Source organism: Bufo bufo, chromosome 5 (assembly GCF_905171765.1).
Source record: "Bufo bufo chromosome 5, aBufBuf1.1, whole genome shotgun sequence".
NCBI classification, from domain to species: domain Eukaryota; kingdom Metazoa; phylum Chordata; class Amphibia; order Anura; family Bufonidae; genus Bufo; species Bufo bufo.
In genome coordinates this window covers 199,965,165-199,989,264 of record NC_053393.1, presented here as the reverse complement: position 1 = coordinate 199,989,264, position 24,100 = coordinate 199,965,165, and the positions used below count along the sequence as shown (strand labels likewise).

The 24,100-nt window shown below is 41.5% G+C and overlaps 1 protein-coding gene across 1 annotated transcript in view; it reads right to left on the bottom strand.

The window, feature by feature from the left end:
* The window catches only part of GALR1 (galanin receptor 1), a 411,502-nt gene that overhangs the window by 176,228 nt on the left and 211,174 nt on the right, over positions 1–24,100 (bottom strand). Inside the window, exon 2 of the mRNA XM_040433266.1 lies at positions 7,439–7,504. Coding sequence (XP_040289200.1) covers positions 7,439–7,504 — 66 coding nt within the window. The remainder of the gene's footprint in view (positions 1–7,438; positions 7,505–24,100) is intronic.

Here is a 24,100-nt window from a genome sequence, read left to right as displayed (position 1 = left end):
TAAGGGAAAATAATAGCATTCTGAATACAGAATGCATAGTAAAACAGGGCTGGAGGGGTTAAAAAAAAATAAAAAGTCATTTAACTCACCTTTATCCACTTGCTCGCGTAGCCGGCATCTCCGTCTGACTCTTTTACTGTCTAGGACCTGTGGAGAGCATTAACTATAGTTTAAGGACCTGGGATGACGTCACTCCGGTCATCACATGGTACGTCACATGATCTTTTACCATGGTGATTCACCATGGTAAAAGATCATGTGACGTACCATGTGATGACCAGAGTGACGTCATCCCAGGTCCTTAAACTATAGTTAATGCTCTCCACAGGTCCTAGACAGTAAAAGAGTCAGACGGAGATGCCCGGCATCGCGAGCAAGTGGATTAAGGTGAGTTAAATGATTTTTTATTTTTTTTAACCCCCTGCAGCCCTGTTTTACTTAGCATTCTGTATTCAGAATGCTATTATTTTCCCTTATAACCATGTTATAAGGGAAAATAATACTATTTACAGAACACCGATCCCAAGCCCGAACTTCTGTGAAGAAGTTCGGGTTTGGGTACCAAACACGCGCGATTTTTCTCACGCGAGTGCAAAACGCATTACAATGTTTTGCACTCGCGCGGAAAAATCGCGGGTGTTCCCGCAACGCACCCGGACATTTTTCCGCAACACCCGTGTGAAAGAGGCCTTAGGGGCATTGCAGACCTGGAGAGAGGCTTAGACCTCACTGTGCAGGCACTGACTGGGGTCAGTGAAATGGAGGTGGGAGGAGAAGGGCAAGATCAGGACTAACAGGTTAGCAGTTGGGTTAATGTAGGAAGAAGGGGTAGAGGGAAAAGTGCCAGGGAGTAATGCCCTAGTAAATATGCCTGTTTGGCTGATATTAGGGATGAAAGCCCAGGGCCAGCAACACTGCAGCAGGGCGTTTCACCTAGAAACTAGTGATGAGCGGCATAGGCAATATTCGAATTTGCAATATTTAGCAAATTTTGGGCCGAATTTTCGCCATAAATTTGCAAATTCGAGAAATCATGATCTCCAGTTATTGTTTACTTGATTACGAAAATCGGCAATGTAATATATTCGCGATAAATTTGCAATTAGAATATTCATCACTATTTGCACATCCAGTAATATACTCACTTGGCTAACTGTAGATATGGTCCAAGAGAATTTAAATAGGGTAAATAATGAACAAGGCTCCGGGTCCAGATGGATTACACCCAAGAGTGCTTAAAGAGATCATTTCAGTCATTGCTGTGCCCCTGTTTATAATTTCGAAAGATACTCTAGTGACTGGTACAGTGCCAAGCGATTGGCGGAAGGCAAATGTGGTGCCCATATTCAAAAAAAATCCTCTAGATCCTCCACAGGTAATTATAGACCAGTTAGTTTAACTTCTGCTGTGGGACAAATGTTTGAAGGACTCTTAAGGGACTATATACAGGAGTATGTGACTGTAAATAATATTATAAGTGATAACCAACATGGGTTTACCAAGGACAGAAGTTGTCAGACTAACCTGATTTGTTTTTATGAGGTGGTGAGTAGTAACCTGGACAGAGGAGCGGCTGTGGATGTAGTGTTTCTGGATTTTGCAAAGGCTTTTGATACTGTCCCTCATAGACGTTTAATAGGTACAGTAAGGTCTATTTGCTTGGAAAGTATAGTTTGTAATTGGATTGAAAACTGTCTGAAGGACCGTGTCCAGAGAGTTCTGGTAAATGATTCCTATTCAGAATGGTCCCGGGTTATAAGTGGTGTACCCCAAGGTTCAATGCTGGGTAGTGATGGACGAACATCTGCTGGGAAGGTTCGCGAACACGATCAAATGTTCCCGAACCGCAAGTTCGCAGCGGGTACCATTCATTTTAATGGCAGGCGAACTTGAAAAACCTTCAGCTCATATTTGCAGCCAAGAAATAATTACTAGAAGTGCACAAATAGTCCCACAACATGGACAGTGACATACCAGATGTATTATTCGAATTTGCGATCTCCATTAATTTTGTTTTTCAATGCGAAATATCGGCAATATAATATTCACGTACGCGCATGCGCAAATCCACTATACAGTACCCAAATGCACTATAAAGAAAGTATATTGGTATATAACACCTCACTTCAATCAGTTTTTTTTGGGGGACGACTGGTATATCACACCAGTAGAAATTATTTGTTCCAATAACGCTTGTCCCTCTATATACCTGCAGTATCGCAGCAGAACCGCACACAACTGCCGCACAATACAAATGCACTATAATATACTTTCTCACATATTAAGTATATTATAACATTGTACAAGGAAGGCAATCCATTAGAATATACATAAAGATAAAACATAAGCTTTAATAATTTTACTATGAGGGTCCATTCACACGTCCGTAAGTGTTTTGCGGATCCGCAAAACACGGACACCGGCAATGTGCATTCCGCAATTTGTGGACCGTACATCGCCGGCACTATAATAGAAAATGCCTTATCCTGTCTGCATTTGCGGACAAGAATAGGACATGTTCTATTTTTTTGCAGAAACGGAAGCACAGATGCGGAAGTGCAGATCCGCAAATGCAGATGCGGACAGCACATTCCGGCCCCATTGAAAATGAATGGGTCTGCACCCGTTCCGCAAAATTGCGGAACGGATGCAGACCCATTTTGCGGACATGTGAATAGAAAAGATATCCCTCAAAATGAAAATAAATTAAATTATTTAACTTAAGCAAAAAGCATAGATGTGGTAGGCCAGTGGTGGCGAACCTATGGCACGGGTGCCAGAGGCGGCACTCAGAGCCCTCTCTGTGGGCACCCATGAAAAAGTCTATGGTGTACCAATATGCCTTAGACTTTTCTTCAGCAGCAATGCAGGGTGCACTATGAACAGAACAGGCAGCACATTAAATGTAGACAGGCTATTATAGCTAAATGATAAAGTACATGGAAGATACTGTATTGCTATTCAAGTTAAATCGCTGTGTTGGCAATTTGCAATAAAGAAGTGGGTTTCGGGTTGCAGTTTGGGCACTTGGTCTCTAAAAGGTTCACCATCACTGTGGTAGGCAATAACAAGTGCTCGGCGGCACTAAATTAGGTGCTCGGCGGCACCAAATCAGAAACCATATGCCCTGCCACAATCCAGGGGGTTCCAGTGCACATTGATGAATCCCGGAGGGAAAGCAAAAAAACATCCATCCCTGGGCTAGAGGATGATGTGGTATTGAAGGACAGGTTGGTCAAAGAACTGTCCCTGATATTGCCCTACAGGGGGGTGCTATTCTGGCCCTGATAGCCTAACCACAGACCACCCACCCTGATAAGAGCGACCCCGCCTGGAACCTTACCCTATATAAAAATTGCCCTAGTAAGCCCCTTGCCCCTAGGCCCCTGACTTCCAGGTGATCACTATAGAGATCTATGTGTTTTTGACTAATTATAAAAGTATATTATAAGTATATCGTACCCCTCTATGTATCACACCTATCGATAGCACACCTATACCAGTCCTTAAAAGGACTTTTGTGGCCCTATTAGCTAGCGTCTGGTGTCCCTAACAGCCTGTACCTGCTCCACACAGCAACCTCTCCCTACACTGGCAAAACACTGAATGTAAAATGGCGGCCAGGTCAGGTTTATTTATAAGGTAGGGGGTATGTCCAAGAGCTGAAATGTCTCAATTGGCTGTTCTGTACCACCTGATGGATGTGTCATGGGTCAAAGTTCTTCACAATGTAAAAGAATATGGCGGGCGCGAATTTCTCCATATGTTCGCATGTTTGGCGAATCGCGAACACGCAAAGTTTACCGTGAAATGACCGCCGGGCGAACCGCAAGGCCATCTCTAATGCTGGGCCCTTTATTATTTTATTTATTTATTAATAATATCGAGGACGAGATTTATAGCACCATATCTATTTTTGCAGATGATACCAAGCTTTGTAGAACTGCACAGTCTATGGGAGATGTCCATAAACTACAAGCTGACTTGAACACTCTGAGTGATTGGGCATCAACTTGGCAAATGAAGTTCAATGTGGACTAATGTAAAGTTATGCATCTTGGTAGTAATAATTTCTGTGCTTCATATGTCCTAGGGGATGTAACACTGGGAGAGTCACTTATAGAGAAGGATTTGGGTGTCCTTGTAGATGGTAGATTAAATTACAGCATACAATGTCAATTAGCTGCTTCTAAGGCCACCAGGATACTGTCATGTATTAAATGAGGAATGGACTTGTGGGGCAGGGATGTGATATTACCACTTTACAATGCGTTGGTGCAGCCTCATCTGGAATATGCTGTTCAGTTCTGGGCACAAGTCCACAGAAAGGACGCACTACAGTTGGAAAAAGTACAGAGGAGAGTGACTAAAATGATAAGGGGAATAGAGGGTCTTAGTTATGAAGAAAGATTAAAAGAATTGAATTTATTTAATCTTGAGAGAAAAGATATCTAAGGGGGGACATGATTAACCTATATAAATATATAAATGGGCCATATAAAAAATGCGGTGAAAAACGGTTCCATGTAAAATGCGCTCAAAAGAAAGGGGCACTGCCTCCGATTGGAGAGGAAAAAGTTAAGTCTCCGGAAGCGTCAAAGCTTCTTTACTGTAAGAACGGTGAAGCTGTGGAATAGGCTACGGCCTCTTTTACACGGGCGTCCTGGATTTGCTCCGGATGCGTCGCGTGTGCAATGCGGGAAAACCGCGCGAGTAGGCACGCAATTGCAGTCAGTTTTGACTGCCATTGCGTTCCGATGTTCCGTTTTTTCCGTGCGAGTGCAATGCGTTTTGCACGCGCGTGAGAAAAAACTGAATGTGGTACCCAGACCTGAACCCGGACTTCTTCACTGAAGTTCGGGTTTAGGTTAGGTGTTCTATTCATTTTATTATTTTCCTTTATAACATGTTTATAAAGGAAAATAATAGCATTCTTAATACAGAATGCTTATTAAAATGTGGATTGAGGGGTTAAAAAAATAAATAAAAAATAACTCACCTCATCCAATTGATCGTGCAGCTGGCATCGTCTTCTTGCTTCTTCTTCTTCCAGGACCTGCAAAAGAACCTTTGATGACGTAATCGCGCTGGTCAGTGCAGGTCCTGCTGAATGAAGATATAAATCTTTTATCTTTATTCAGCAGGACCTGCGCTGACGTCACCGCGCTCACCACGTGGTGAGCGTGATTACATCATCAAAGGTCCTTTTGCAGGTCCTGGAAGAAGAAGAAGCAAGAAGACGATGCCAGCTGCACGATCAATTGGATGAGGTGAGTTAATTATTATTATTTTTTAACCCCTCAATCCACATTTTACTAAGCATTGTGTATTAAGAATGCTATTATTTTCCCTTATAACCTAAAATAATACAGTGAATACACTTTAATGGGGTCTGGGGTTGCTTTCATCCCTATCATCTCCTAGCAACCATGAGTGAAAATCGCACCGCATCCGCACTTGCTTGCGAATGCTTGCGATTTTCACACAGAACCATTTATTTCTATGGGGCCTGCGTTGCGTGAAAAACTTAGAATATAGAACATGCTACGATATTCATGCAACGCACAAGTGATGCGTGAAAATCACCGCTCATCTGAACAGTCCCATTGAAGTGAATGAGTCCGGATTCAGTGCGGGTGCAATGCATTCACCTCACACATTGCACCCGTGTGAAAGGGGCCTTCCTCAGGACGTGGTCACAGCAGAAACAGTGGACAATGTTAAAAAGGGTTTAGATGAATTCTTAAAAGTAAACAACATTAATGCTAATGAAAACGTGTAGAAATCTGAGTCTAAATTCCTTCTGGGATTTGCGTCCCCACCTATCCCTTGGTTGAGCTTGATGGACTTTTTTCAACTGTATTAACTATGTAATTATGTAACAGGTGTCTTGCTTTCACTTTTTTAAGGGGATCAAGCAAGCAAAACATGTGCTAGGGCAGGAATTATAGGGCAGTTTGGATATTCATTGTATGCACTTAATGCTTTATCTTATGGGTTACTCTGTATTGCTCTAGGGTGGTTAGTGCTTTGCTTTGTGCAATTGTGTCCTATATGTTTATCTTAATTTGTACTAAGCACTTTATATGGTCATTTATGTATGGCTATAGGCAGATTTATATACATTTATTGTGATTTCTGAAACATCTAATAGTACTGTATGTGCTCCATTATTTATTGTTTTGTTTATTTACTTCTGTACAGAAGCTGGGCAGGCACCATAACCACTGGGTGCCTGCTGTTTAACACATCAGACACCCATTGGCAGAGTCCTTGATCAGAGACAATGCTGATCACAGATTTTAACTCCTAAGACGCCATGTTCAATTGTGACCACAGCATCTGAATGGTCATTTACTGGGAGCGCTACACTCCCAGTTGCTGAAAGTCTCCTCTGCAATTGTATACCATTGCCCTCTATGCCTTAAGAGATCATTGTTAAAACACAAGAAAAATTACAAAAATGTGGTATCTCTGTAATTGTACTAAAAGTGGTTATGGGAGAACCGGATGGATTGAATGTAGAGTTTGACATCAAGGCTTGGGTAGTAGGGAGATAGAGAGGATTGCGGATACTTTACTATGGTTGCTAGATGTTTCTGTAGTCATTGGTTAGCATTAACATGTGATTGGCAGGGTCATTAGAAATGAATGTGGACTAGTAATTGAGAGAGGAACATGTGATTGGAATAAAGAGGTGGAGATAGGGATATTAGCTGGATCAATATGTTGATTTTATGGGAAGGATAATAATTGTGTGTCGTTTTATGGAGAAGCATCATAACTATAAGGTATGTGATTATTGTGTAATATAAATTGTAGTGCTATTATTATGTTTTAATACTGAATGTTTTTAAAAATTGTGGAAATTACTCTAATTGTAAAAGGAACATTTTGGTTAACGCCTACATCGCCATTAAAAGGAAGAACCGAATAGGATTTTCAGATGCCCCTGACGAAGCGGAGGCGAAACCTGGGTTCGGCAATCGGCGAGAGGAGTGCCACTTATTTTATATGACTAAGATTTTATGGAATTTGTGAGTATAATAAATGATTTTATAAAATAAAGAACTTGTGGGACTTCACTATGTTGGGCTGTCTCCTTTAATATTATAGGGATTAGGAGCACCGATTTTTGTGGAAGTCGAAGTCACTTTGTCAGATTCGACCATATCAGATGAATTTTCTGTGTGACACATTTCCTTTGAGTATGGCTATAAGCAGACTTGTAGATGCCACTTATTGTGATTTTTTTCTTTTATAATATATATATATAATCTCAAAAAAACTTTATTATAATTAATTTTCTTTGGGACTCCTTGTATGTAGAGTGATTTTTTTTCGGTGTTTCCTTGATTTAGGTGTCTGGTTTATGCCTATTTCTCTCTTCTCTGTAGTGTAGATTGGATCTTTCTAACTTTTTAAAATAAAAACTTACCTTTTTCTTTGAAGCTTCTGACTTCTTTGACATGTTCCTTAACTTCTTATGCAAATGGTTAAGAACCTGCAAGTATAAGAGAACAAGAATTTCACTAATCTCACTCAACTGAAAAATAAACCAATATGTGTCCTTTTATCATAATAAACTCCTCAAGGTAATAATAGACTTGTAAGATGCCTTGGTGTCTATAAGTTCTTTGTGTACATCCCATAAAACAAACTAATTCTATATGTCTTAAGATAATTTATTTCCCTGGCACACCACAACACACCACTTTACAAATATTTCTTTTTACTTTCAAACCTTTGGTAAAACTCAGGAAAGATCTTCTTGGTGGTAGGAGGAGATCAGAACCATATTTATTTTAAAGGATGAATATGAGGTATAGTGTGACTGATCAGTCCTGTAATGTGAAACCTCTCCTTTACAGCCCAAGAGCTACTAAGTGCTATGCTGAAAAATGTCTGTCATGGAATGTACATTTTTATGCTTGACCAAAATGGCTGATTTATGCAGGGCTGATTCATATGATAGAAAGAATAGGTGGCCACCTATGACACCACTGGAGTGGATGGTGTAATTGTAATTAAACTATAATGCCAAACTTTAAAGAGGTTTTCTAGTGGAAAATACACAAGTAATGCAATGGCTTGGGAAGGTTGATAAGAAAAAAAAAAAAGGTATATTCACCTCAAAGATAAAAACTTAAAGTTGATCCCATTTTGAAGATTCCTGGTCCCCTGTCCTTCTCTACTTCTATTACAATAATGATGTCCTGGCCCTGGGACATGTGACCACAACAGCCAATAACTGTTGTGGGTAATTTCTGTGGTCAATGATTGGCTATAGCAGCCACTTGTTCCTGTGTCCGGACATCACTGCAGCATAAAGTAAAGACTGGAGACCAGGCATCCTCAGGATAAGAGCAGTGGAAGATTCTTCAGTTGACTATGCCTTTCTTTCTTTATTTTCACCATTTTGAGCCATTGTACATATATTATTCCCCATTTAAAGGGGTTGTCTCACTTCAGCAAATGGTATTTATGATATAGACGAAGTTAACATAAGGCACTTACTAATGTATTGTGATTGTCCATATTGCCTCCGTTGCTGGCTGGATTCATTTTCCCATCACATTATACACTTTTTTTTTCCAGGAGTTACAAGCACCCAGCAATCCATCAGCCATGGCCGTGCTTCCACACTATAGGAAAAAGTGCCAGCCTATTTGATGTCTGCGACCGTGGGAGCGCACATAGGCTAGTGCTTTTTCCTATAGTGTGCAAGCACGTAACCACCACTGATGGATTGAAGGGTGGCCGTAACCATGGAAACAAGCAGTGTATAATGTGATGAAAAAATTAATCCAGCCAGCAAAGGAAGCAATATGGACAATCACAATACATTAGTAAGTGCCTTCTATTAACTTCCTCTGCATAATAAATGCTATTTGCTAAAGTGAGACAACCACTTTAGGGACTGAAGAGACATTCTTAAACTCCTGCTTATGCAATTAGGACAAATTGTCCCTCCTTTGGTCTTTCCATTCACAATATGCAATTAGGGCATGTCAAATGCCTAGTGTTTGTCATCAGCCATTATGGGGTGCCTTGTAGCGCTGGGGTCCTAGGTTCAAATCTGACCAAGGACAATATCTGCATGGAGTTTTTACGTTATTGCCATGTTTGCTAGCCACACTTGAACAAATAGAATAGCAAAAATCAACAAAATAACGCATTGACTTACTTCAGATGAAAATGCAGTGGGGGACACTTATCAAGACCGGTGTATTACATGCCGGTCTTGATCCCCCTGTGCTGCTGGAGGATAGGCCAAATTTATGCAGAAGTGCACACCTCTCATACATAGGGTGCATTTTCTGGCCGTGCAACACACTTAAATTTATGGCAGCGTCCTAGCTGCCATAGATTTAAGTTTTTCTCCATGCCAGAAAACTGAAGTGAAGAAAGATAAATGTGGCTGGCCAGCAGTGCCGTACGCCTCCTTTTCTCGCCACTTCTGAAAAATGGCATGAAGAGAGAAATGTTGTACATTTTGCCGTACAAATGGCATGTATCAAAATATGCAACCTATTTAGGTTAGTAAATGCCCTCCAGTATCTTTATATTTTGGTAGACAGTGAAGAAACCAGTGCTATCTACAGCATATAACAAATCATATGCAAATAGGGTACTGCTTGTATAACTTTCTCCTCAGGGCAGCCTTTAGCTATCCATTCAATTTTACATAAGTCGCTAAAAATAAAAAAAATATGCTTAATAAAGTGGTTTCTCACTGGACAAAATATATTATTTATGCATGATTATTGCTTCCAGATCATTTTAGCATAAAATTTGTATGTAAGTTGCACACATTTAAAAATAATTTCCACATACAATGTGGTTATAACAGTGTCAACCATCTCTGGACCCATGCAAATATTAGTTTGGCGTGAACACAACCCTATTTGCTTAATTACATATTTAAGCTACAGTAATTCTAATTATTTAGCTGAAAGTCGCCTGGAGGCAGAGTTACTAGGACTGCAGAAGAGGAGTTGCAGAAACAAATATCCTCTTTATAAAGAAAACCACACATTGCAGCAGGTCTGGCTCCAAGAATCCCGTGATTGCTGGATTGTAGGCCAATTGCCAACCCTTAAAATAAATGGTAAACAATTTAAATAGCTGCAATTGTGATAAAACAAAAAAGAAAGACTCGCCTTTTCTTTCCTCTGGAGATCCAGCACTGATGTGGTCATGAACTGGCATGTTGCAGCACTAAGGGTGATACCACCATATAAGTTAATACTAGGGATGAGAAACATCCAAAGTCGATTTACATAAAACTTTGTTCTAATATTGTACGGAGCAGGAGCTCCATACAGTATTAGAATGTATTGGCTCAGATGAGCCGAAGTTATTGCTTATTGCTACCACTTGGAACCGAAGCCGAGTTCGGGAAATGTTTTTTTACAGTACAGATTAATTTATGAAATCTCGCGAGACTCCACAAATCAATAACTTCAGCTCATCGGAGCCAATACATTCTAATACTGTACATAGCTCCTGCTCGGTACAGTATTAGAACAAAGTTTTATGCGAATCGACTTCGGATGTTTCATCCGAAGTCGATTCGCTCATCCCTAGTTACTACACCACAGTTACATCAAGTAACTGATTCGAGACATTAAGTTCCCCTTTTTTCTCTTTTTTCATGTAGACTGCCTGACAACATTGTCTCTCTAGAATTTAACGCGCAGGTATCTTAGGATTCTCACCTTTATGGTATCCTCTCCATCTCTTTCCCACCTTTTCATAAGCGCACCATCCATAGTTTCACAGATGGTTACAATGCCTCTGTGGCCCCATACAGTAATAGCACACCCTCTTTGTGCCCCACACAGTAATAGTGCCTCCATTAGCCCCTACACCATAAGTGCTCCTGCCTAGTTATAGTACCGCTTTGTGCCTCCACAGGTGATATCTCAATTGATTTGAAACATACAGTTCCTTTTTTTCTTTATCCCATGTAGACTGCCTGACAACCTCCTCCAGTGACAACTTGTCTCTCTAGAATTTAATGCACAGATATTTTAAGATTATCACTTTTCCAGTATCCTCTCCAAATCTTCATAAACTCACCATCCATAGCGCCACAGACGGTAACAATGCCTCCGTGGCCCCATACACTCATAGTACACTCCTTTTGTGTCCCACACAATAATAGTGCCCCCATTAGCCCCTATACAGTAAGTGCTTCTCTGAGTGCCATGCTCAGTAATAGCACCCATTTTTACCTCCACACATTAAGTTCCTCCTTTATGCCCACACACATAAGAATTCTCGCATTTTGTTCCCCATACAGTAATAGTGATCCTTTGGGTGTCCTACCCAGTAACATTGGTGTGCCTCCAAAGACTTTTTGTACTCGCAATACAACAATGCCTCTCTTTGTGCCACACAGTAGTAGGGCAGTACCCCGGATAGGGAGCACTGCAAAATAACACCATGTCATTGTTTATTATGGCTAGCTTTCCATGTTCCTATGTAATAAATGTCCTCCTTACTAAGAATTGTATTTTTGCAACAGGTTAACTTATATTGCATTTGATGTTAAATTCCTGGTTTCCAGAAGGTGGCATAGGTCTGGCAGAGTCCTAGAGACAAGAACGGAACTAACCATTCCATTCTTTGTTTCACTTTGGGCAGAAGTGAGCTCACCTGCTTCCCACTAAGGAAGAGGTTTTTCAGGAAGCTGTGGTCAGTTGAAGATGGAGTCCTAAGAGACAAGACATGGCGCAGCGAGGTGATGCGTTTTTCCCTTCTCCTTCTTCAGGAGCCCGGGAAGCAGCTCCTAGAACACCATCCTCATTGCTTTTGACTGAACTATAGACTTTATTTACACGAGAGGGAAAATGAGCAAGAGACACCCTATTCATTGAACAGATAACAGACTTAAAGGGAACCTGTCACCAGTTTTATGGTGTCCTAACTAAGGGCAACATAAATAAGTGACTGATTCTCTTAGCAAAATGCTGGGTCACTTTCTTTAATTGACCCAGTCAATCTGCCAACATCTTGTATTGAAAAGCTCCAGTTGATAATGATGAGTCATGAATATTTATGAGCTCCTGACTCTCCCTGCCTACCTGCTGCTGATTGACAGTTTTTTTTCCATATGAACCAGCAGCAGGTGGGCAGGGGGGTGGCTATAGCTCTGAATTAAATAAACGCTGGACTCAATGACATCACGCTGGACTCCAATCAGCTCATTAGCATGCGACATGTGGTATCTTTGTGTGTATATTATGAGGTAACCATCTGTCACACCAGTAAGTGAATACATCTAAGGTACTTTTTAGTAGTTAATGATTGTATATAATTAGTTAGATTATAATCAAATATCCACATGACAGGTTCCCTTTAAGCCAGACAGGAACTATGAGAATCATTTGGACCAACTACTGCCACCTTACACCCTGCTGGAACCAAGTGGAGTGAATTAATTCAGTAAGCTACATTCAAAATTCCCAGTCTGGATTTCTTTGTCTAATTTAACTCAATTATTACAGAAAACTACCCCTAGGGAGTGACAGCCTGAAGTAGGACCACTGTGACACAAGGAGCTCAACACAAATATTCTGGGGCTCCCCGGGGGTACGTTGCAGTAGTCCTCCTATTCCCACAATTACGCATTTTTAGTAGTAGGTACACGGTACCAGATTAAGTAGCGGAGAAGGGAGAAAATGTCTGTCTGCTCCACATAGTTTTTAACTGGATGTCAAAAAGGTGCTGAGCCCTATCCAGGCCCTTTACTCTGCCAGCCTTGTCAAGGTCACACCCTCTTCTGTCATAATTATTATACCAAAAATATTATCAGAACCACTGAGTACAGAGACCAATATACTGACTTACCTATCTGCTTCCTCTATATAGTATACCGGAAAAGGTGGCATAGTATAAATAATGCCCTATGCACACAACCATATGTTTTGCGATCCACAAACCATGGATCTGTAAAAGATTGATACCGGTTGTGTGCATGCCACCATTTTTTAAACCTCCTGTAAATATGTTCTATTCTTGTCTGCAAAACGGACAAGAATAGGAAATGTGGAACAGAAATACCTATGTGGTCAACACACTGTGTGATGTCCACATTTTTTGTGGCACAATTGAAATGAGCGGGCCCGCATCCAATCTGCAAAAAGTGTGGTTTGGATGCAGACCAAAAATACATTTGTGTGCATGGGGCTTAAAAACATTGTTATATTGACCTAACGGTATTGTTCCTCTTTTCATATGCTTTACTCTTTATGAAAAAGAACAGTTTCAGATGGAATATTTTTTTCTGTCCTTGGGAACATTTATATAAATATGACTAAAATTGTGTGCAATTATAACAAAACCTGACTACTGATGCTATAATTAAATGAAATAATGGAGATACTGAACATTTTTTATTTCAGACGACTACAATCATAATTACACAGTGCAAAATGATGAAATATTCATCTGTGAGAAATAAATTTTTCACTGCACATGGATTTACTATGGATGCATAATAAGCACATCTCCACTCCCAAAATACACACAAACATGCACACACTTACACACATGTGCACAGACTATTGCAAACACATATATGCACATACATATGTGCACACACAATTACAAGCACACACTCTTACACCCACACATGATTAAATGGGTTGTCTGAGCTACAGATATTGATTACCTATCCTCAAGATCAGTCATCATCAATATCAGATTGGTGGGGGTCGAAGGTCCAGCACCCCCACTGACCAGTTGTTTTGAGCAGCCGTAGCACTGGTGTAGTGGCCATGTCAGAGAACTGCAGCTCAGCGGACACTTCTGGTGCCTGAAACATCTGATTGGTAGGTATGTCAGGTGTCAGATCACACCAATCTGATATTACTGATCAATCACTTCTGGTAAAGGGTCATCAATATCTGTAGCCAACTCATTTAATTCTTCATTACTGTCTACTCTTTTGGCCTATGTCATCCATCCATCTTCAGTGGTTGCTGGGATACCTGTTACATTCAGTATATTAAACCATAATAACATTCCCCTTTTTAGTGCTATTTAAATCTACTGAACTAAGGATGCAATTTAATCTACATGTTGCCACTATTTATGAAAAGGATTGCCTATGAGAATACCAAGGAATCATCCTTTACTGTTGTAAACAGCGCATATAGCAGTTGGTGTACTGTATATACAGTTGCAAGAAAAAGTATGTGAACCCTTTGGAATGATATGGATTTCTACACAAATTGGTCATAAAATGTGATCTGATCTTCATCTAAGTCACAACAATAGACAATCACAGTCTGCTTAAACTAATAACACACAAAGAATTAAATGTTACCATGTTTTTATTGAACACACCATGTAAAAATTCACAGTGTAGGTGGAAAAAGTATGTGAACCCCTAGACTAATGACATCTTCAGGAGCTAATTGGAGTGAGGTGTCAGCCAACTGGAGCCCAATCAATGAGATGAGATTGGAGGTGTTGGTTACAGCTGCCCTGCCCTATAAAAAACACACACCAGTTCTGGGTTTGCTTTTCACAAGAAGCATTGCCTGATGTGAATGATGCCTCGCACATAAGAGCTCTCATTAGACCTTCAATTAAGAATTGTTGACTTGCATAAAGCTGGAAAGGGTTATAAAAGTATCTCCAAAAGCCTTGCTGTTCATCAGTCCACGGTAAGACAAATTGTCTATAAATGGAGAAAGTTCAGCACTGCTGCTACTCTCTCTAAGAGTGGCCGTCCTGTAAAGATGACTGAAAGAGCACAGCGCAGACTGCTCAATGAGGTGAAGAAGAATCCTAGAGTGTCAGCTAAAGACTTACAAAAGTCTCTGGCATATGCTAACATCCCTGTTAGCGAATCTACAATACGTAAAACACTAAACAAGAATGTATTTAATGGGAGGATACCACAGAGGAAGCCACTGCTGTCAAACAAAAATCATTGCTGCACGTTTACAGTTTGCACAAGAGCACCTGGATGTTCCACAGCAGTACAGGCAAAATAGACAGATGAAACCAAATTTGAGTTGTTTGGAAGAAACACACAACACTATGTGTGGAGAAAAAGAGGCACAGCACACCAACATCCACACCTCATCTCAACTGTGAAGTATGGTGGTGGGGCATCATGGTTTGGGGCTGCTATGCTGCGTCAGGGCCTGGACAGATTGCCGTCATCGAAGGAAAAATGAATTCCCAAGTTCATCAAGACATTTTGCAGGAGAACTTAAGGCCATCTGTCCACCAGCTAAAGCTCAACAGAAGATGGGTGTTGCAACAGGACAACGACCCAAAGCATAGAAGTAAATCAACAACAGAATGGCTTAAACAGAAGAAAATACGCCTTCTGGAGTGGCCCAGTCAGAGTCCTGACCTCAACCCGATTGAGATGCTGTGGCATGACCTCAAGAAAGCGATTCACACCAGACATCCCAAGAATATTGCTGAACTGAAACAGTTCTGTAAAGAGGAATGGTCAAGAATTACTCCTGACCGTTGTGCACGTCTGATCTGCAACTACAGGAAACGTTTGGTTGAAGTTATTGCTGTCAAAGGAGGTTCAACCAGTTATTAAATCCAAGGGTTCACATACTTTTTCCACCTGCACTGTGAATGTTTACATGGTGTGTTCAGTAAAAACATGGTAACATTTAATTCTTTGTGTGTTATTAGTTTAAGCAGACTGTGATGGTCTATTGTTATGACTTAGATGAAGATCAGATCACATTTTATGACCAATTTGTGCAGAAATCCATATCATTCCAAAGGGTTCACATACTTTTTCTTGCAACTGTATTTATATAGCACCACCATATTCCACAGCGGTTTACAATTCAGAGGGTACATGTACAAATCAAAATAGAAATCATATTGAATACTATTGAAAACAATTGAAATATTCGGAGGGAGGGCTCTGGTCGCAAGAGCTTACAGCCTATGAGGAAATGGGGGTGACCAAAAGTTAAAATTGATCGTTCCCTACCCTCAATAAATTACATTAAGGGTCCATTCACACGTCCGCAATTTCGTTCCGCAGCTTGCGAATTGCGGAACTTCACGTTGCGGACGTGTGAATGGACCTTAAAGGGATTCTTCCTCTGCCGCCCATCTGTTTTCTCTACTCCTCAGCGAGATTCCGCACCTGCGTGCTGACTTCCTTGGCCGGGGCATGTGCACTGCGATGCCCATTGCTGGCACGGCATCACAGTAGCTCATGCGCATGCGCCGGCTAACGGCGTGAAAACTGCAGAAAGGAGGTGGTCCATCGGCGCAGGAGAAGAGGAGGAAAGCAGAGTGAGAAGCTGTCACTGCAGACACAGAGAGCCAAGAGAGGTAAATTTATCTGTTTGATCCGTTAGCTGGCGCATAAGCTACTGCGATGCCGTGCCAGCAATGGGCATCGCAGTGCGCATGCCCCGGCCAAGGAAGTCAGCGCGCAGGCGCGGGATCTCGCTGAGGGGAAGAGAAAACAGATGGGTGGACAGAGGAAGAGGCTGGGCGGGGATAACAGCCGAAGAGGCAGAGCTGCCTGGGCACCAACGCGGTGGACGCCGCCCCTGGGCACTTGCAAGCCTTCATTTACATATGCATCAAAGTTCATTTTTGACAGTTTTACAAGTCCACAAAAGCACTTAAAGGTACCGTTTTAATCATCTGTGTTGCGGCTACAGCACTATGGGAACTGTTAAAAAGGGGTAAATGTGCTGACAGACTCCCTTTAATTCATAACATCCATAGTTTTAGGCACTCACTAGAAACACATCCTTTTAGGATGCAAACATGCTCGGCTGTTCTTTCAACTCCCACAGAATTGAATGAAGGATTCTGGGAGTTGTAGTTTCTGAATAGCTGGAGTGCCGGAGCTTGCTGATTCCTGCTCTAATATCACTCTTCTCCATTCACCCCCCTTCGTCATCATTCTTCTGAACATGATCCATTATGAAACATTATCCACGACACCCGTGCACTCAGAAGAAATACAGATATCAGCTGGTGACTGTCTCATGCAACTTTATATCTACTCCTCTATTGTGTTAAGATTGATGTATCTTTATTCAAAACAAGCACTTTTGACCTCATATGCCACCCCATCTCCTCACAGATTGTAAGCTCTTGGGAGAAGGACCCTCAGCTCCTCTTGTTATAATTTTTTACTTATTTGTTGCTATGTAATTTATGACTCTGTACATGAACCCTCCAAATGTTTGAGGCGCTGCAGAATATGTTGGTGCTATATCAATAAAGATTTTATTTTTTTAGTGGTCCAGCCATCTTTGCACTAAATAGAGTAGTATAGGTGGAGCTGCATGAGCTAATGAGCCAGTCTAAATGTAAGCATAAGTGTTCTGTTCATTCCCCAGTTATTGTTATTTTTATTTCTTGTACCAGGGAGTAGCTTTAATAGCTAAGGGACTATTTTATATACAAAATTGCATTTTTTTCTTTCTTTTTTTTTTTTTTAGGAAGGTATTAACAGTAGCTATCATTATTTTCACTAAGTTCTGCCCTTGAGAAAGATTCTAGGTGGACACACATTACAAAATTTCCTTTTTAGGAGTAGCGGGAATAAATCAATCCTCTCTTCAGAAATATGTAAAATAAAAGCAGCTTTCTAGAAATACCTTATTGCAGTTACACTTGAATGAAAAAGCTGTATCCTTATTACAAAGCAGATGTGTATGGGATGAGAATATAAATAGATGGGTCGATTGGAATACAATGACCTTTCTATTTAAAAGGATCATTTGTAATCTTTGCGCTTTCTTTTCTGGTCATTCTCTCAGTGTTTTGGTCCTTCTCCCTGTTTACATTGACATGATCTACAAGTCAAATCTCTGTAGAGACTTTTAGTTGACTTTTTCTTTTGATTTAGTACAAACATATATTCTGTTTACAGCCAACCGAGCTGTATCCATCTACAGGAATAGTTGTGCTCTGTTTATTTAACTTAGAGCATGCATATTTCTAGGCATCAGTGATTCTCACTTATCTTCATGATAAAAGTGCTGATGGTGTGTGTGTGTGTGAGTATTCTGGGCCTAAAACAGTCATACACATCATTATTTATTAGATAAACTGCATGGGTCATCATCACAATTACATTCATTAAAGAAAGAAGGCAAGCAACAAAAGGTACTAAAATATTCATGGACATCTCTAACCACTTTATCAAGAAGGCATCCAAATATAAAGAATAACTGTTGTTTCCTTTTTCTCCATAAATGAATAGAATAGGCTAATATAAGAAACTTTGTAATATAGCTCATCAGAGAAAGAAGCATACACTCCTATGTAAATTACCTCTCCCTTTAGACCCTGTCTTCCCATCTCCCTTTCTTCAGCATCCTACAAAATGTTCCAAGTAAAATGAAAACTATTGCTCTCATCCACATAACAACCTGCAACAATGTGTTTCTCTCTCCACTGAAGCTTCTCTTGTAGTCTGTAGGTCCTGCTCATTAGACAACCTTTTCCTGTGACATCATGCCTACAAGGAGCAACTCTACTCTAGCCAGGACCATGGCTTATGCCTGTTCTAAGTTCTGGGGCTGCCCACCTCAGCAATGAACACAGCAAAAATTGTGTGAATTGCCATGGTGGGCAAACTGGTAGCGCCAGAACTCGGAAAAGCATATACGATACAGAGGGGGCTGTGTGGCAATACAGAAGTGAAACAGAGTCCACAGAGGTGGAACATTGAAATCGAGGGTCGTGGATAATAGCCTCAGGGGCCACCTGTGGAGACAGAGATGTTTTGTGGGATGAGTTACATTTTAGCCAGATTTATCAATTGTGACTTTTTAATATGTCTCACATCCTCGGGTGGAGTAAAATGTGACAATATCAATATATAAAAAAAAAATAACATAATATTTTAGACTGCAAAATTGCTAGGTAATTCATGCAACACATTTAACAAATGGCGCGAGACAATTGGTAAATTTGTCACAAAAAATGGCAAAAAAATAGCAGGCACACCAAAGAGATGAAGTCAAATATTATCCTCATAGTCCCTTACCGCTTTAAACTAGACAGGCTAAAGATGCAACTGATTTTTCTTGAACCATGAGCCACTGTGATAAATTTGATGTATCTTTAGACTGTCTAGTGTATTCCAAATATTAGACACTATAAGTAAATTGTCCCCTCTGTACTGTTTCTTAGCGGTAGTTTTCTGAGCTGTTTGAGAGTAATGTTTACTTCCTGCACAAATCAAAGTAGGACATCTTTGTATTCAGTCAGCTGCTACATCATCATTAATGAACCTAGGACTGTTGTTGAGATCATTTTGCTCCCTTGCAGCAATATGGAAAATAACACTGTCTAATATTTATTTCCATGGAAAAATAAACAATGGAAACATCAGTCATAAAGCAGTCTTTAATTTTGCAATCTGGATATTATCCTGGATAAGATTAAAACCTTGAGAACAGATGGATAACACCGTTATACTCTTATAAGTATGCAGTGCAACAACAAAGTCTTTGATGTATCGTATGGACTTCTACATTCGTGTTCATACAGGAGATTAATCTGATCTGGCATATTACATAAAGCAAATGACAGTACTTGATGTAATATAAGTAGGTGCCTAGATGTTTTTGTTCTCTACTTTATGACTACAGATTGTTTGCCTAATGTTAACTATATGTTTGATAATAAAAGTTAAATGGTATCAGGGGCGTAACTAGAAGTGACTGGGCCCCACAGCAAATATTTGTAAGGGCCCCTCCAGCGTGCTTCGCACCTCCCTCCTCCTGTGTAAACCCCACTCCTTTGGCACAGTGTAGCGGTATACTGTATATTGTGTGGCACAGTTGATGCTATATGTGTATAACATAAACATATTTCATATGAAAACTTACAGTTACTTGACCCTTGGGGATCTCGGACACCACTTCAACAATTGGCCGGGGGCTCGGCGGAGCTGATGTTGTGCTTTATCCTAATGAGAAAGATTTCATAATAAGGATTTGGAGAAGGGGCAGAGGGATAGCAGAGCAGGGAGAGGCTGGTGCTGCTACTAGGGGGTCATACCATGGGGGGAGTAATAAAGCCCACTATAATGCCCCCCCCCCAGTAGTAATAATTTTCCTTATAATGTGACAGTGCAAAAATACCCCCTTGTAATGCCCCAGTTGAGCTAATGTCCCCATAGTGCCCCCATAGTGCCCCCATAATGTCCCAGTATAAAATACCCCTATATAGTGCCCCCAGTAAATTCCCCCATAGTGCTCCTCTCCCCCCTTTCTGCTAGTGCCCCCATAATGTACCAGTATAAAATGCCCCATATATAGTGCCCCAGTAGATGCCCCTCAGTGTCCGGCCTCTGATAGGCTGCCGGCCTAGTGTCCCCCATAATGCCCCACAATAATTGCCAGTAAGTGTCCCCATAGATGCCCCCCCATCATGTGCCAGTATCAAGTGCCTCTCTCCTCCCCCCCACATGTCCCAGTATCATAGTGCCATCTCCCCCCCAATGTGCCAGTATCAAGTGCCTCTCTCCTTCCCACCCCCATGTGCCAGTATCATAGTTCCAACCCCCCCCCCCCCCCATGTGCCAGTATCAAGTGCCTCTCTCTTCCCCCCATGTCCCAGAATCATAGTGCCATCTCCCCCCCAAAAAAGTGCCAGTATCAAGTGCCTCTTCCCCCCATGTGCCAGTATCATAGTGCCAAACCCACCCATGTGCCAGTATCATAGTTCCAACCCCCCCATGTGCCAGTATCAAGTGCCTCTCTCTTCCCCCCCATGTCCCAGTATCATAGTGCCATCTCCCCCCCCCACAAAAAAAGTGTCAGTATCAAGTGCCTCTCCCCCCCCCCATGTGCCAGTATCAGGTGCCAACCCCCCCAGGTGCCAGTATCAGGTGCCAACCCCCCTCCCCCCATGTGCCAGTATCAAGTGCCCACCGCTCCCCCCATGGCAGTAACAGTCGGGTATTAAAAAAAATAATAAACACTTCTGCTTACCTCCATGTCAGCGATGCGATGCAGCCTCTTCCTGTGTCCCGCCCTGTATTGTGTCCCGCCCTGTATGTCCATATATGGAGTCAGTGCTTGTATTTCAGAAAAGTTTCTGCTGGGATTTAAACCCACGACTTTCTGTATCAGAGGCACTTAACCACAAGACCATAAGAGCTGCCTTGCTGCTGACTGAAAAAATATGAGACTTCTACTGTTATAGCTGGCTAAGTGTACATCTATACACATGACAGCTGCTCATATATAGAGATATAGCAGAGCTGAGTGTGCTGGGACAGCTGTCATATAGAGATATAGCAGTGCTGGGTGTGTTGGGGCAGCTGTCATGTGTATAGATGTACACTTAGCCAGCTATAACAGTAGAAGTCTCATATTTTTCAATCAGTTGCAATGCAGCCTTTATGGCTGTGTGGGTAAATGCTTTGCCTCTGATACACTGATACATTGGAGGTTGTGGGTTCGAATCCCAGACACATCAGGAGACTTTAGGAGACAGTAAGTTTAGTAGCCCCTCTCCTACTAACAAACTTATGGTGCATGGGCTGATGTAGCCTAAGGTAGCGCAGAAATCCGCCACCTTTTGAAGAAGAAGTCGGCCTCAAAACGAGGCTTGGCTAAAACACTCCCACCTGACCCGGAAGACGCGGCGCATCTGCGCATGCGAGAAGAAACGGATCGCATGGAGAAAGGGGGAGGTCACTGGGCGGGCGCACGTGACAGAGGTGACGTCACCGCGCCCGATCTCGTGTGTTCATGCGAGATCACGCAACAGTTGCCAGGCAATCAGGACACGCCCAGTGACCTCCCCCTTTCTCCATGCGATCCGTTTCTTCGCGCATGTGCAGATGCGCCGCGTCTTCCGGGTCAGGTGGGAGTGTTTTAGCCAAGCCTCGTTTTGAGGCCGGCTTCTTCTTCAAAAGGTGGCGGATTTCTGCGCTACCTTAGGCTACATCAGCCCATGCACCATAAGTTTGTTAGTAGGAGAGGGGCTCAGTATCAGTTTTTTCCCCTATTACCCTACAGCTAGTTTGGCCACTATTTTCCACATCAGGATCGTGGTCACACTTTGCCTCTGTGCAGAGCACACATTGGATATCATTGTCAGTGTGCCCTGCACAGCTTCAGCCCAAGCTCCCGTGTTTCCCCTGATGAGCTTTTTACTCATCCTTTCAGCGAAACATGCGTGTAGGGATCAGGCAGGCGAGGGCTTTCTAGGGCGCACAAATTCCAGGGTTAGGTTCCTGCGTGTGACTGGTCACGGGGATCCGTGGTCAGGTCACTTAGGTCATTGTAGGTCCCTAGGGCATTACTAGGGCCAGCATACCTAGCACTCTTAACCCTGTGTTTTACAACTGCTTTCAGCGACGGTGTGCACATCCATTAACACCAGCTGGGCATTCGTTGTATCAAGGAGCACCTCATCAGAGCGGTAGGACCACATGGTTACCTTTTGGTGCCGCCGAGCACTTTTTGTTATATTCATGTGTTTTGGCTGTTAGTACCATTAATACCGATGTGGTGAACCACCGCATTGTTTCCTTTTTTGTAATTTTTGTATCCAATTATCGTGGGACCAATTTTCTATGTGTACTATATTAAATGTTAAGTTTTAAATAATTGATCACTTATTCTATAATTTCTGTCTGACTCAGGTGGTCTCTAATAATTATCTATACTGTTATTTTCTTATATGCTGTGACGCCACAAAATTTATAATGTAAAATTTCAGTGTCAGAATTTTCACAGAACCCTCCCAGAAAAAGTTAATAAAAGTTAATCAGTAAGTTTTGTGTACCCCAAAATGGCACTTTTAAAAACTACAACTTGTTTTGCCAAAAAACAAGCCCTCATATGACTACTTAGATAAAAAAAAAAGAAAAAAGTTATAGCTCTTGAAGGCGACAATAAAAAATTATAATAATAAAAAGAGTAATGAGGGGGGAGTCGCAGAGAGCGACGAGGAGAAAGCAAAGCTGTTAAATATTTTTTTCTCCAATGTATTCACTGAGGAAAATAAACTGTCAGATGAAATGCTGAATGTTGAAATAAATTCGCCATTAAAAGTGTCCTGTCTGACCCAGGAAGAAGTACAACAGCGACTTAAAAATATCAAAATAGACAAATCGCCAGGACCGGATGGCATACACCCCCGTATCCTAAGGGAATTAAGTAATGTCATAGCCAGACCCTTATTTCTGATATTTGCGGACTCTGTACTGACAGGGAATGTCCCACAGGATTGGCGCATGGCAAATGTGGTGCCAATATTCAAAAAGGGTCCAAAAACAGAGCCTGGAAACTATAGGCCGGTAAGTTTAACATCTGTTGTGGGTAAACTGTTTGAAGGTTTTCTGAGAGATGCTATGTTAGAGCATCTTAACGGAAATAAGCAAATAACGCCATATCAGCATGGCTTCGTGAGGGATCGGTCATGTCAAACTAATTTAATCAGTTTCTATGAGGAGGTAAGTTCTAGACTTGACAGCGGCGAGTCAATGGATGTCGTGTATCTGGACTTCTCCAAAGCATTTGACACTGTACCGCATAAAAGGTTAGTATATAATGAGAATGCTCGGACTCGGAGAAAACGTCTGTAAGTGGGTAAGTAACTGGCTAAATGATAGAAAACAGAGGGTGGTTATTTACGGTACATACTCAGATTGGGTCACTGTCACTAGTGGAGTACCTCAGGGGTCAGTATTGGGCCCTATTCTCTTCAATATATTTATTAATGATCTTGTAGAAGGCTTGCATAGAAAAATATCAATTTTCACAGATGACACTAAACTGTGTAAAGTAATTAACACTGAAGAGGACAGTATACTACTACAGAGGGATCTGGATAGATTGGAGGCTTGGGCACATAAGTGGCAGATGAGGTTTAACACTGACAAATGTAAAGTTATGCACATGGGAAGGAATAATGCAAGTCACCCATACATACTAAATGGAAAAACACTCGGTAACACTGACATGGAAAAGGATCTAGGAATTTTAATAAACAGCAAACTAAGCTGCAAAAAACAGTGTCAGGCAGCTGCTGCCAAGGCCAATAAGATAATGGGTTGCATCAAAAGGGGCATAGATGCCCGTGATGAGAACATATT